The 16,030-nt window shown below is 42.0% G+C and overlaps 1 protein-coding gene across 2 annotated transcripts in view; it reads right to left on the reverse strand.

The window, feature by feature from the left end:
- The window catches only part of inpp5f (inositol polyphosphate-5-phosphatase F), a 244,755-nt gene that overhangs the window by 91,068 nt on the left and 137,657 nt on the right, over window positions 1-16,030 (reverse strand). For both annotated transcript variants that reach the window (XM_068052894.1, XM_068052895.1), the window contains one exon: window positions 368-496. In XM_068052894.1, the coding sequence (XP_067908995.1) occupies window positions 368-496 (129 nt within the window). The remainder of the gene's footprint in view (window positions 1-367; window positions 497-16,030) is intronic.

Raw genomic sequence — 16,030 nt, forward strand, 5'->3', positions numbered from 1 at the left:
GTCAATTTGTACTATTTGGTCATCTTCTTAAAGAAGATGCCAGACTGACAACACAGCAGATTAATTCCAGGGATAAGTGATGGTCACACCCACCAAGAGAAAAATTATTAGAGCGATCAGTTAGAAAACTAGCTCTAAAACTTATGACAAAACAGTTGCCAGTTATTGTACATCAAAACCTTTGTTAATCACTTATTGATATTCAGACAAGGCCAGATTAGTCCAACATCTTTTACACTGTTTGCTAACAAATATTTTACCACTCAAGGTGCTAGGGTTCCATATAATATGTTTGAAGAACCACAGTTGCAGTGCATCGGGTTGGCAGGCTAATATTTTGAAAAGCTTCAAGACGACATTCACTCACCTTCTTCTTGATTGGAGCAGCCACATTGCATTTAATCTGACTCAACGTCTTGAGCAAAAACTTGGAGTCATCTGGAGACTGGGTAATCTTCTCCGTCTTGTTGATGCCAAAATGATGCTTCTTGCACAACTACAGATGAAAATTGAAGGTAAAATTAATCAATCACCTTGGTTCTTTCTGACACACTTTACAAGGCTCCTGCAAATCAGCCTACCTATGGATCAGTCTAATCCAAAAGTTCTGATGAGATTATCAGAACACATCACTTCAATCTTCAGTGCTACATTGATTGGCACAGCTCTGAAAATGAATCTGCTATCTGCTCAGACATTCCTGTTGCTTCCATTCTGGTTCCAATATGTCCAAAAGTGACAAGTTAGTACCTAAACACAGCAATCTAATCCAACACCGTCGTCTTCAATTTTCATCTCAAATCTCACGTGGGTCAACATCAATTCATTCAACCTCAACCAACTGAATCAACCTCAGCGAGTTAACAATTTGAACATATGTACCCAATTACCAAACTTTGTTTGAATTCCTCCCACCTATGTATAATGCTAAGCAATATTTGCAAATTTGCTCCAAATCAGTTCAAATGAATAAGGAGTAGAATCGCAGAATCAGGAGGCCGCCGTTCGGCCCTTCATGTCTGGCCAGCTCTCCGAAAGGGTTTACCTCATGCCACTCCCAGTAGCCCTGCACATTCTTCCTTTTCAGATAATAATTGGTGGTGGGGTCATGGTCTGGGGGAGTTAGGAAGAAGTCTCTGACAGTTGATGCTGAGCCTCTGCAAGGTAGAGGTCAGTATGCCAGACAACAGCACTGCCCTTGCCCGTGGGCTTGATCACAGTGTTGGGGTCAGTCCAGAGAGAACGGAGTGCAGCATGTTTGGAGGGACACAGGTTGGAGTGAGTGAGGAAAGTGGAGAAATTGAGATGGCCGAAGCCCTGCTCACAGTTCTCAATGAAAAGATCAAGAGTGTGTAACAGGCCAGAGAGCGGGGTCCAGGTGAAGCGAGAATACTGAAGGTGGGTGAAAGGGTCCACTGGTCAGGGGGAGAACTCCCGGTCAAGGAAGTGAACCAGCAATGCCTTTTATTTTACCCAAAAGGTGTATTTGAACAATTTAGGAAAGGCGCCCATGATTATGAGAAAATTCAGTCCCATAGAACATAGAACAGTACAGTACAGTACAGGCCCTTCGACCCACGATGTTGTGCCGAACCTTTAACCTACTCTAAGATCAAACTACCTACCTACCCTTCATTCTACTATCATCCATGTACCTATCCAAGAGTCGCTTAAATGTCCCTAATGTATCTGCTTCTACTACCACCGCTGGCAGTGCATTCCACGCACCCACCACTCTCTGTGTAAAGAACATACCTCGGACATCTCCCCAAAACCTTCCTCCAATCACCTTAAAATTATGCCCCCTGGTGATAGCCCTTTCCGCCCTGGGAAAAAAGTCTCTGGCTATTTTATTACAAGCTCATAAGTAAATCAAGTAAAACAAACTGGTTCTAGGCAGATACAATAGCATGGATACACAAAGAATTTCGATCCTATGATTTAGATATAGTTAATGACAGTTTTGGCAGCAACCAAAAGATTAAACACCTGTTGAATCAGATTACTTAGGGAACGAGAAATATTTCAAATGACAGTTCATAAGAGATGAATTTCAGCAATCTGCTCAGTTACTGTAGTTTCTAGATTGCAGTAAAGTTATCTGTAGCTTTAATTGCATTTTTTTTTACATTAACTGTGAAATTGTCCCTTAAGTTAGAAATGGAAATCATATGGTCTTGATATTTGGATTCACTAAAAATAACTAATTTTTCCCCAGTGAAGTGCCAAACCATTCCCATCTCAAGCAAGCTGTAAAGGACCCTGGTCAACCCTGCAAATATCTGCAAAAGATTAGTATTTCTATTTCTAACATTTCTTGGTGTCATTTACTTGCTGTTAAGTTGTAACCATGCATTTTTTTTTCATATTTCATCCTTGTAACGTTGGAATCATTGGTAAGGCTAGCATTTACTGCCCTGACAGGAATGGTTTGCAATGCCACTGCATAGAGCAGTTAAGAGTCAACCATGCTGGTGTGGACCTCAAATCACAAAGGCCAGACTGCGCAAGGATGGCAGATTCTGTTCCCTAACTGGCATTAGTGAGCCAGTTATGTTTTTCCAACAGTGTCGTCGTCACTTTCAGTGATATCAGCTTGTAATTTCCAGATCTTCCTTTAAATTGTATTCCAATTACCACAGTGGGATTTAAACACACATCCTCTGAAGTATTAATCCAGTAAGGTAATCACAACTCTACCATATCCCTTAGGAATTTGTCATAGGGTGTAATACACATAGCCAGTCCTTACATTTAGCAACTGTAGACAAGGGGCAATACTTTGCAACAAAAAATAAATTTCACACAGGCTAAAATTAGCCATCAAAAAAATGTTTCAGTGCAAAGTGGAGCAACGCCGACAATGAGCTTGTGGCCTAACCAAAAAAAGGCTAGTACGCCCAACCGTCATAACACTTACAGCCCTAAAATGGTTACAGTATGAACACTGAACCTTGGTTCCCAACATTATATTTATTTTGGAAGATAACTGAACTTAAATATTTCATAAGATGCACACTACTCCCCTGATGACTCACTGAACAGACAAATGCATTATGTTATCACTGCTGTCAACAGAAGTTGTCATTTGCCGGAGAGAGTGTTACCTCACATTTCATCTGAAGTTTTGTTAAAAATAAAATAGAGAAAGTTTGCCAAGGTCTTTCTGCCATCCTGAGTCAGCCATTTAACATGTACTAGACCATTTTCAAAGCTTGTCTTATGGATTTAAAGGGGTGCACTAATGTTCAATTATTTTTAAACACCTAATTAGAATGTTAACAGCTGGATATTTTCAGGTGCAGAGTCAACAATCCTGACTGGACTTAACATTTAGCAGAAAATAATTTGTCATTTCATTCTAATCTCATACCTCAACAACTGAAAGCTCCCAACACTCTTAAAAAGGGAGCAAGAGATTTTTTTTCACAACTGCTAACAGGTTGGACTTAACACATTCGACCAAAGGACTGTGGTATTTTAGAGAAACTAACTCACTGCTTCACAATCTCATACATTATAAAATGCGAACTTGATATGTACTGGTGGTTTTCACTTTTTGAACCGAGAGCACATCAATTTCATTTTGCGAGCCACCCAATGTGCGACGAGCAGATTTAGCTTTTTTTTGTTGCCAGTTTTAAAGCTTCACATGATGTTCCATACAGATCACTCTGTAGCACAAGTTCACCCTGGTAAATATTCTTATTTAAGCTTAATCTAGGTTGTAGACAAATGAACACACATGGGGCCAAGTGATTCAGAGAGCACCAAAATAAAAGCAAAATACTGCGGATGCTGGAAATCTGAAATAAAAACAAGAAATGCTGGAACCACTCAGCAGGTCTGGCAGCATCTGTGAAAAGAGAAGCAGAGTTAGCGTTTCGGGTCAGTGACCCTTCTTCGGAACTGACAAATATTAGAAAAGTCACAGGTTATAAGCAAGTGAGGTAGGGGTGGGGCAAGAGATAACAAAGGAGGTCTAGATTGGACCAGGCCACATAGCTGACCAAAAGGTCACGGAGCAAAGGCAAACAATATGTTAATGGTGTGTTGAAAGACAAAGCATTAGTACAGATTAGGTGTTAATACACTGAACATTGAACAGCAGCAAGTGCAAACCTGAAAAAAAACAGTGGGTAAGCAAACTGAACAAACTAAGATGAAATGAAATAAATGCAAAAAAAAAAAGATTGTAAAAAATGTAAAAATGTAAAAAAAAAAAAAGAATAACTAAAAACGAAAGTAAAATGGGGGGCTGTCATGCTCTGAAATTATTGAACTCGATGTTCAGTCCGGCAGGCTGTAGTGTGCCTAATCGGTAGATGAGATGCTGTTCCTCGAGCTTGCGTTGATGTTCACTGGAACACTGCAGCAATCCCAGGACAGAGATGTGAGCATGAGAGCAGGGGGGAATGTTGAAATGGCAAGCAACCGGAAGCTCAGGGTCCTGCTTGCAGACTGAGCGGAGATGTTCCGCAAAGTGGTCACCCAGTCTGCGCTTGGTCTCCCCAATGTAGAGGAGACCACACTGAGCAGCGAATACAGTATACTACATTGAAAGAAGTACAAGTAAATCGCTGCTTCACCTGAAAGGAGTGTTTGGGGCTTGGGATAGTGAGGAGAGAGGAGGTAAATGGGCAGGTATTACACCTCCTGCGATTGCAGGGGAAGGTGCCATGGGACGGGGACGAGGTGGTGGGGGTAATGGAGGAGTGGACCAGGGTGTTGCGGAGGGAACGATCCCTTCGGAATGCTGACAGGAGAAGGGAGGGGAAGATGCGACTGGTAGTGGCATCACGCTGGAGGTGGCGGAAATGGCAGCGGATGATCCTTTGGATATGGAGGCTGATGGGGTGAAAAGTGAGGACAAGGGGAACCCTGTCACGGTTCTGGGAGGAAGGGGAAGGGGTGAGGGTAGAGGTGCGGGGAATGGGCTGGACACGGTTGAGGGCCCTGTCAACAACAGTGGGGGGGAAATCCTCGGTTGAGCAAAAAGGAGGTCATATCAGAAGCACCGTCATGGAAGGTATCATCAGAGCAGATGCGTCGGAGACAGAGAAACTGGGAGAATGGAATGGAGTCCTGTAGTATACCGTGTTCGCTGCTCACAGTGTGGTCTCCTCTACATTGGGGAGACCAAGCGCAGACTGGGTGACCGCTTTGCAGAACATCTCCGCTTAATCCGCAAGCAGGACCCTGAGCTTCCGGTTGCTTGCCATTTCAACACTCCCCCCTGCTCTTATGCTCACATCTCTGTCCTGGGATTACAAACAAAGAACAAAGGTAATTACAGCACAGGAACAGGCCCTTCGGCCCTCCAAGCCTGCGCCGATCCAGATCCTCTATCTAAACATGACGGCTATTTTCTAAGGGTCTGTATCTCTTTGCTTCCTGCCCATTCATGTATCTGTCTAGATACATCTTAAAAGACGCTATCGTGCCCGCGTCTACCACCTCCGCTGGCAACGCGTTACAGGCACCCACCACCCTCTGCGTAAAGAACTTTCCACGCATATCCCCCCTAAACTTTTCCCCTTTCACTTTGAACTCGTGACCCCTAGTAATTGAATACCCCACTCTGGGAAAAAGCTTCTTGCTATCCAACCTGTCTATACCCCTCATGATTTTGTACACCTCAATCAGGTCCCCCCTCAACCTCTGTCTTTCTAATGAAAATAATCCTAATCTACTCAACCTCTCTTCATAGCTAGCGCCCTCCATACCAGGCAACATCCTGGTGAACCTCCTCTGCACCCTCTCCAAAGCATCCACATCCTTTTGGTAATGTGGCGACCAGAACTGCACGCAGTATTCCAAATGTGGCCGAACCAAAGACCTATACAACTGTAACATGATCTGCCAACTCTTGTACTCAATACCCCGTCCGATGAAGGAAAGCATGCCGTATGCCTTCTTGACCACTCTATTGACCTGCGTTGCCACCTTCAGGGAACAATGGACCTGAACACCCAAATCTCTCTGTACATCAATTTTCCCCAGGACTTTTCCATTTACTGTATAGTTCACTCTTGAATTGGATCTTCCAAAATGCATCACCTCGCATTTGCCTTGATTGAACTCCATCTGCCATTTCTCTGCCCAACTCTCCAATCTATCTATATTCTGCTGTATTCTCTGACAGTCCCCTTCACTATCTGCTACTCCACCAATCTTAGTGGCGTCTGCAAACTTGCTAATCAGACCACCTATACTTTCCTCCAAATCATTTATGTACATCACAAACAGTGGTCCCAGCACAGATCCCTGTGGACCACCACTGGTCACACGTCTCCAGTTTGAGAAACTCCCTTCCACTGCTACTCTCTGTCTCCTGTTGCCCAGCCAGTTCTTTATCCATCTAGCTAGTACACCTTGGACCCCATGCGCCTTCACTTTCTCCATCAGCCTACCATGGGGAACCTTATCAAACGCCTTACTGAAGTCCATGTATATGACATCTACAGCCCTTCCCTCAATCAACTTTGTCACTTCCTCAAATAATTCTATTAAGTTGGTAAGACATGACCTTCCCTGCACAAAACCATGTTGCCCATCACTGATAAGCCCATTTTCTTCCAAATGGGAATAGATCCTATCCCTCAGTAACTTCTCCAGCAGCTTCCCTACCACTGAAGTCAGGCTCACCAGTCTATAATTACCTGGATTTTCCCTGCTACCCTTCTTAAACAAGGGGACATTAGCAATTCTCCAGTCCTCCGGGACCTCAACCGTGTTTAAGGATGCTGCAAAGATATCTGTTAAGGCCCCAGCTATTTCCTCTCTCCCTTCCCACAGTAACCTGGGATAGATCCCATCCGGACCTGGGGACTTGTCCACCTTAATGCCTTTTAGAATACCCAACACTTCCTCCCTCCTTATGCTGACTTGACCGAGAGTAATCAAACATCTGTCCCTAACCTCAACATCCGTCATGTCCCTCTCCTCGGTGAATACCGATGCAAAGTACTCGTTTAGAATCTCACCCATTTTCTCTGACTCCAAGCATAACTTTCCTCCTTTGTCCTCGAGTGGGCCAATCCTTTCTCTAGTTACCCTCTTGCTCCTTATCTATGAATAAAAGGCTTTGGGATTGTCCTTAACCCTGTTTGCTAAAGATATTTCATGACCCCTTTTAGCCCTCTTAATTCCTCGTTTCAGATTGGTCCTACATTCCTGATATTCTTTCAAAGCTTCGTCTTTCTTCAGCCTCCTAGACCTTATGTATGCTTCCTTTTTCCTCTTAACTAGTCTCACAATTTCACCTGTCATCCATGGTTCCCTGATCTTGCCATTTCTATCCCTCATTTTCACAGGAACATGTCTCTCCTGCACGCTAATCAACCTCTCTTTAAAAGCCTCCCACATATCACATGTGGATTTACCTTCAAACAGCTGCTCCCAATCTACATTCCCCAGCTCCTGCCGAATTTTGGTATAGTTGGCCTTCCCCCAATTTAGCACTCTTCCTTTAGGACCACTCTCGTCTTTGTCCACGAGTATTCTAAAACTTACGGAATTGTGATCACTATTCCCAAAGTAGTCCCCTACTGAAACTTCAACCACCTGGCCGGGCTCATTCCCAAACACCAGGTCCAGTATGGCCCCTTCCTGAGTTGGACTATTTACATACTGCTCTAGAAAACCCTCCTGGATGCTCCTGACAAATTCTGCTCCATCTAGACCTCTAACACTAAGTGAATCCCAGTCAATGTTGGGAAAATTAAAATCTCCTATTACCACCACCCTGTTGCTCCTACATCTTTCCATAATCTGTTTACATATTTGTACCTCTACCTCACGCTCGCTGTTGGGAGGCCTGTAGTACAGCCCCAACATTGTTACCGCACCCTTCCTATTTCTGAGTTCTGCCCATATTGCCTCACTGCTCGAGTCCTCCATAGTGCCCTCCTTCAGCACAGCTGTGATATCCTCTTTGACCAGTAATGCAACTCCTCCACCCCTTTTACCTCCCTCTCTATCCCGCCTGAAGCATCGATATCCTGGGATATTTAGTTGCCAATCATGCCCTTCCCTCAACCAAGTCTCAGTTGGAACTGAATAGCACTGTCCAACAGGACTCAATTCTGGGGTTACTTCTATTTACTGTGTACATCAACAATTTGGATATACACCTGCAGGGAGTGGTGTCAAAATTTGCAGATATCAAAATAATGGGTACCAGTAATTCTTTAAAAGACCAAAAGAAACTGAAAAGGGTTATTTACAAGGTGAGGAAATGGGATAATGCATGGCAGATGGAATTCCATGTCAAACACGAGGTAATGCATTTGGCTGGAAAAAAAAACAGTAATTATACTCCAAATGAAAATAGGCTCAATGCTGTAGAAGGAGCAGAGGAACTTAAGGGCACAGATTGAAAGAGCATTAAAGGAAAGATTTAACAGCCTAAGGACTGTGTTTAAAAACACTAACGGAATTCTAAGTTTTTCAAGAAGTCTGGAACATGAGAGGGGTAATAACGAGCCAATATAAAGCCTTAATTAGACCTTTTTTTTTTATTCATTCATGGGATGTGGGCGATGCTGGCCAGCCCAGCATTTATTGCCCATCCCTACTTGCCTTTGAGAAGATGGTGGTGAGCTGCATTCTTGAACCGCTGCAGTCCATTTGGGGTAGATATACCCACAGTGCTGTTAGGAAGTGTTTTCCAGGATTTTGACCCAGCGAAAGTGAAGGAACAGCGATATAGTTCCAAGTCAGGGTGGTGTGTGACTTGGAGGGGAACTTGCAGGTGGTGGTGTTCCCATGTATTTGCTGCCCTTGTCCTTCTAGTTGGTACAGGTCGCAGGTTTGGAAGGTGCTGTTTGAGGAGCCTTGGTGCACTGCTGCAGTGCATCTTGTAGATGGTGCACACTGCTGCCACTGTGCGATGGTGGAGGGAGTGTATGTTTGTGGATGGTAGAAACCCCTTATCTAGAGCTGCAGAGATGTGGAATTCACTTCTAGGGTCAGTAGTTCAAGCAGAACCTGTGCCAAGATTCAAAATTAGATTGGATAGGTGGATGAAAAGGGAGATAAAGGAAAATTGGAAGAGGTTGGATAAACATGATTTACTCATATGGAGTGTGAATGCTACCACAGATAGGTTAGGCCAAATGACCTATACTTGTGAAACTTCTATGTAATTCTTTGAGACCAGGGATGTTAAATGAAATAATGAGACTTTTTTCACTGTAGCAGAGTGAAATTCTATGTTCCTTTTTTATAAATTGTGAAGGGATTCAATAAAATAAATGGGGAAAAACACAATTCCCTCGAGCTGAAGATTAAGTGCCCAAGAATCAGTTTAAGATTTAAATGCAGAATGAGGTGAACAGTTAGATGAGAAATTTGTACGCACAGCATTGCTGAAAGCTAGAATGCTTTTCTAGAGTATTTGAGGCAGATATTAGTGCATCTTTTCAAGGAAAAGAGACACAGTTTAAGCAAAGGAAACGACAACGGGAAGAGAGCAAGGCAGTAAGATTAGTTTTAATTTAGCAGCTATAGACTAGATGGGCTGAATGGTGTCCTTCTCTCAACCTATGTGGTTCCCTGGCAGCTTTCCACCCTTGAACAATTAGCTTTCAGTCTGCAAGCAACTATACCATGCACTTTTCCAAGCTGCTGCTGAAGCAGCACCCAAAACACCCAGATGTTCTATTTACTTTGAGGATGCTGCCACTTCTTCCAGCTGTGGCATTTCAGGAAATGTTGCATCTTGCATACGACCAGGAAATGCTGTAATTTTCCCCAGAGCAATTGAAATGTGTGTACATGGGCAGCAGGGGAGACTATTTCCAAGGTAATTTGTTACATGCTTAATGGGACTGAATGGAATTCTCTACAGAGGGCCAGCATGGGCTGAATCTGTTATGACTATGGCAAATAATTTAACATCTGGTATTTTGTAGAATCTACTTGTAGGATTACCTCATTTTTTTGTTGGGGGGTGGCAGGGTATACTTGCCAGTCTACAACGAATTCTACAAGAAGTTAATCCTGAGAAGTGTAAGTTAATGCATTTGGGAGGACTAACAAGGCAAGGAAATATACAATGGATGGTAGGACCCTACGAAGTACAGAGGGTCAGAGGGACCTTGGTGTACTTGTCCATAGATCACTGAAGGCAGCAGCACAGGCAGATAAGGTGATTAGGAAGGCATATGGGATACTTGCTTTTATTAGCCAAGGCATAGAATATAAGAGCAGGGAGGTTATGATGGAGCTGTATAAAACGCTAGTTAGGCCACAGCTGGAGTACGGTGTATAGTTCTGGTCACCACACTATAGGAAGGATGTGATTGCACTGGAGAGGGTGCAGAGGACATTCACCAGGATATTGCCTGGGCAGGAGCATTTCAGCTATGAAGAGAGACTGAAAAGGCAAGGGTTGTTTTCCTTGGAGCAGAGAAGGCTGAGGGGGGACATGATTGAGGTGCACAAGATTATGAGGGGCATTGATAGGTTAGATAGGAAGAAGCTTTTTCCCTTAGCACAGGGGTCAAAAACCAGGGGACATAGATTTAGGGTAAGGGGCAGGAGGTTTAGGGGGGATTCGAGGAAAAAATTTTTCACCCAGAGGGTGGTTGGAATCTGGAACGCACTGACTGAAGAGGTGGCAGAGGCAGGAACCCTCAACATTTAGAAAGTATTTAGATGAGCACTTGAAATGCCATAGCATACAAGGCTACGGGCCAAGTGCAGGAATATGGGATTGGAATAGTTGGGTGCTGGATGGCCGGCACAGACATGATGGGCTGAAGGGCCTGTTTCTGTACTATATAACTCTGACAATGAATCTATGACTATGACTCATCTCAGGCAGTTATGCAGGACGAGAGGGCGATCAAGACATTGAACTTTCTTTCACAATTTATCAAGAGACTGAAAGTTGCAAGGAAGTTTAAGTCTCTACCCAGAAGAAAAAAGGAAGCATCTGCACCTTATAGCATTCACATGCATGTTTTGTTCACAATTCCCAGAGGGTTTACTGCACATGAAGGACAAGGTACAAATTACAGCCAAGATCTAACCAGTGGAAAACAAAGGAGGAGAAAAAAAAAAGATGCCTGCAGCCCAGATCATCCCATGCTTTGGAGTGAACAGGGTACAATAGTGAGAAAATGTAAAAGGAAACAAATGAATTCAATATATAAAGGAGCTTGATCGGGTTGATATTTTTTCCAGTCCTGAACCTATTTACATTTACACACACTGAAGGCAATCAATATAGCCATTTACATTTATGTGAAAGGCATTTGCTTCAGATGTGCCAGTTACAAGACTTCATAAAAATGATTACACTGTGTTTAATACACTTCTTACTATTGAAAAGCATCTCGGTTTTCGAAGAACAAAATTGTGCATTATTACAGCATTAAAAATGATTACACTTTTGATGGGGGAGATGAGGAATGGAAGCTTCCATGTGCTGTCCAAGTACAGTAAATTAATAGCTCAAGCTTTCTGCTGTATACTGCATGGTCAGCTTCCTAACAGGAAGCAGCTCCATCCATTAAAGCCACTTTTTCCAATCAGAGCCAATAATATTTCAGTATCATTGACACTAATACCCCAAAACGGAAAGCAGGCATTTTGCTGGATTTGCAACACTGCCAACAAAGTCATGCAAAATTAAGGACAAACTGAAATAGCTGGCTTGAAAACAATTTCATACCAGTGTCAGTTGAATATTGCAGCAGAATTAAACTACATGAACTAGAAAATACTAGAACACAAAGGATAAAATGAGTAAGGCCCGAGTGTCCTGGCCTTTCATTAACTATGACTAATCTACCCTGCCATGGATTACATCTACTCATTTATATACAAATACTTTCTGATCCCTAAAGATTAATCCAGAGCATCCAGTAAAGAGTACTTTGTCAGTCAACCAACTGGAGGCAGAGCAAGGCTTACAGCTAAACAGACAATTTTACAGCAGACAGTAAAGTTTTGAGAGACAGAGAGAGAGAGTCCATGAGCTGCAAACAGAAATCTTGCATAAAATCAATCCCAGTTACAGTAATACAGTCTCTGTTCTGGTCAAGAATAGCGCTGTCACTATACGCACCGTACTTTAACTTACACTGCCCAAGGTACTTTGGTACAGACACTTCATTGGAATCTAATCTACATTTCGCCAGGCATTATGCTCTGAATCTCTTTGGCGCTACTTTAACTTAGCATATTTAGCAAAAATTACACCACGACCCTCCCATGGTTACATATAGATATTCCAAAACATGACTCCCTGTCCTTGGGTAAAAAACAAGTGCATATTGCCATTTTGGTAGAAAACAGCTAAAGTTAATGATAATTTCTCATTATAATTTTACACACCCACCCATCCTAATCTGCACTTCCTCTACATAGCACAAATACAGATTTCATGAGGCAGGAAGTTGGATATACACAGTGATGCCCTATTGCTCCACAAAATTTGGATGTGCCACATAATTCTAGTTCAAATTACATACTTGTATTTCTGGCTGCCTTGTGTCATTAAATTGGTAAGTTTGAGGTGTTTACACAAGGTAGGGGGCGGTGGTGGTCACTGCTCCTGGCTAATTTAATGTTTGTCTGGTTTTTGACTTGGACGGTGATTAATCTCAATTACAATGCAAAATGAGCTATGTTAATCAAAACTAATACAAGAGCTTCCAACAAGAAGAAATAACAGCCTGTCCTCCATCATTCCAATGTGTAATACTGGTCTGTCTATGCTTTTCTCCAAAGCATATTAGAAGAACATAATCAAATGTATGTTGCTGTACTTCAATTAAGCAAAACAAGAACAGTCCGAATCTACACAAGCTGCCCTTTACTAAAGTTGCTCTAGATTTATGAATCAGAGTCAAGACTGATATGAAGGAAATGGTGTGTGTTGTGGCTAAGATTGAGTTCAAAGACTGATGGTTAAACTATTACAAGATGTTCAACAAGGGTTGTGACTTCTGATTGGACATATTCCAAGGTTTGATCATGTGACATTTTATCCTGGTTTGCAAATGTCATTGCATTTAGCTTAGTTCAAATGTTCCAGTACTCCAGCTCAAGTAACAAGAGAATTAACCAATACAGCTTTAAAGAAAATTAGAAGTACAATTTGGACAGAAATCTTTTCTAATCATATGGGAACCTCAGTCATTGAGTATTTTGGCTGATTTTTTCAACCTCAGCTACACTTTGCAACACTTTTAGATTCCCATCTTTTAGATTCCATAGGAACCAAAAATCCATCAATCTCTGACTTGAATATGCTCAACGACTGAGCAGCCACAGCTCTCTGGGATAGAGAATTCCAAAGGCTCACAAAACAGTGAAGACATTTCTCCTCATCTCAGTCCTTAAGTGGCTGACTCCTTATTCTGAGTTATTAATACCTATTGCTGCTCTAATGCAATCAAAGAAAGACTGATTTTCCACACTGACTTCTCAATCCCATCTGTGTTGCTGGGTGCTGACAGCTGGTGAATGGAGGCCTGGAGCTTTCTTGGGGAGGTGAGGGAGAATTTCATGCAGATACTCTGGCACATTCTCATCACACACCTGCAGCCAGCTGTGGCAAACATTGGCAAGTCTTAGTCTACTGTATATAGGACAGGAAGTTTTGTACAAGAAACTGTGGAAGGATTAATTTACACCAAAAATTGTTTCCACCAAAAGATTAAGCTCAGTTCATAGACACATTAGAGCACTCAATGGTCTGTGGCAAACAGAGTTGCAGAAATAATCACACCTCAGCATCTTTGCACTTCACTCAAATTACAGTTGGCAAGATGCAGGGGATGAAAGGCATCTTGACTGAGACAATTGCTTAAAGGCCACATTATGTTTTAATGGGTGAAGCACCGCCTAAATGTGCCCACTATCTTAACATTAGCAGACTTTAGGTCAAGCCCAGTGTAAAAGACTTTTTCTAATAAAAAATGTGCCTGCTGTAATTATATAAGTTCGCTTGTGAATTAGTTATTCCAATTGGCCTTTACATACTGATCATAAACTAGTGCCAATAAAACAATGACATCCATTTTCACCAACTTCGTGATACAAAGATATCCTGAGCTGGCAGGCAGAAGGAACCCGAAGCTCAAGAAAAAGACATTTTCCAAACTTCCACATATGAGAATCGAAGTTTCATCTCCATAATCGAATTCTTCACCATGCCGACTGCATGCATTGAATGCCTTTCCAAAATTGTTTTTATTTTCAGTATGTCTGGAACATTGCTCAAGTTCAAGCAACGTTGCGTTACCTCTTAAGCAGAAGGAAACTACAGGTGTATTTGACCAGGGTTATAAAAATCAAAATGTGCATTCACAAATTACAGTAAATTTGATACATCAATATTAATTTTTAGCAGGCCATACCTCACTAACTAACATGTTGGAAAGATATTCAGGTCTAAAAATAGAAAGTAGAGTAAATCTCTTTGCTAACAAGAAACTAATGCTGTTCAACAGAAAGGAATTTTCTGTTCACAGCACCTTAACATTGCCGATACCTGCATCATTAGAGGCCAGAATCTCAGAACAGAAAGTTTACGACACAGAAAGAGGCCACCTGGCCCATCACATCTGCGTCGGCTGGGGAAAAAAGGTAATACCGTGACAGTTTTAATGAGAGGGAATGGTGCTCAGAAAATCTAATAGTCTTATCTAATGATAGGAACAAATGCAATTCATTTCAGCAACAGTGCTTGTATTGTACCCTTCTTGGTCAAGGAAACTTTCTAATACAAAATTACCTTTTACGCTTAGAAGCAAAGTGCTCAGCTAAATTACTGATTTAGATTAAAGTTATTGGAACTCATTCCCTTTCTCAGCTCTAACATGATGCAGTTTCAAGGTGATAATACAGGGAAAAACTTCAGTTGGCATGTATTCAACCCTCTGTTTGGGATTCCACCCTGGCATCAAAACCCTTCAATGTTCAGTTCTCTCACCCCCATTACCATTACTTTGTTATCTTCTAACTGTTCATTTGCACCTTTACAAATATGGGAACTGGGTGCCAAAGGATGATTTTGGGTGCGTCCTTTGCCTTGATCACAAGTGCATCAGTTTCTGCTCCAACAATCCACTTGCCTCCTCTTCCACTCTTACAGTAAATTAGCAGATGTGGCTTCAAAACCACTTAGTTTGAATTTTCCAACTCTACAAATGGAGTTGCAATCTACACAAAAGTCCAGTTCATTGCTGCAAAATGACTCATGCAAACCTTTGAGAGAGAAAACGGTCAGTGCATTGCATGCATCTTCCAGTGCACATGGATCATTCCAGACACTGATCTACTTGCAGAAAGTATGGAAATATCAAAAAGTGAAGACGACTCCCTTGATTCAGTCAACTCAATGTTCAAAAATTCCCATACCTGAGCAGAGACCCCATTGTAGCAAGACCCCATTTAAAGCCACAACCAGGATGACTATCTAGCAATCTAAAACTTTCTGCAAGGAATTGGCACTAAATTGGAAATTTGCTAAGAGTGCCTCTAATGAGCTATTCTGAATGTTCACTGCTTGGTGCTACTTATAAAATCCATCCAAACAAAATATGTAACTGATTAACTGCTCTTGACAAGATAGGACAGTGTTGGAAGAAAATACTTTTTGCTCTTGGCATCCATTGTCAATATTAGATTTCCTAAGTGGAAGTGAAGTGAAAGAGACCAAATATAGGGATATATACACCCACACAATCAATATGCCTCAAGCTCAACTACAGATAGTGTGCCTCCCACAGCTGAGGTGATGAATTCTATTCTGGTGGTGCCTTGGAATTGTAAAATTGCACCCATAGGAAATAACACTCGAGACTACCCAAACACACTTGGCTTAGAATGTTTTACCAGAATGCTTGAATTGTTCGACAATATTCAGGTGAGATTCATTTTAACTTCATGTTAAAGCAGCTTATTCTTTCACAACCACCCACTGCTGCATAAGGATCCTTTATGTGAACACAGCGGTTTGAACATACTCTAAAACATAGTTCCCTCCACATTTGACACAAACACTGTC

Source organism: Heterodontus francisci, chromosome 20 (assembly GCF_036365525.1).
Source record: "Heterodontus francisci isolate sHetFra1 chromosome 20, sHetFra1.hap1, whole genome shotgun sequence".
Classification (NCBI taxonomy): domain Eukaryota; kingdom Metazoa; phylum Chordata; class Chondrichthyes; order Heterodontiformes; family Heterodontidae; genus Heterodontus; species Heterodontus francisci.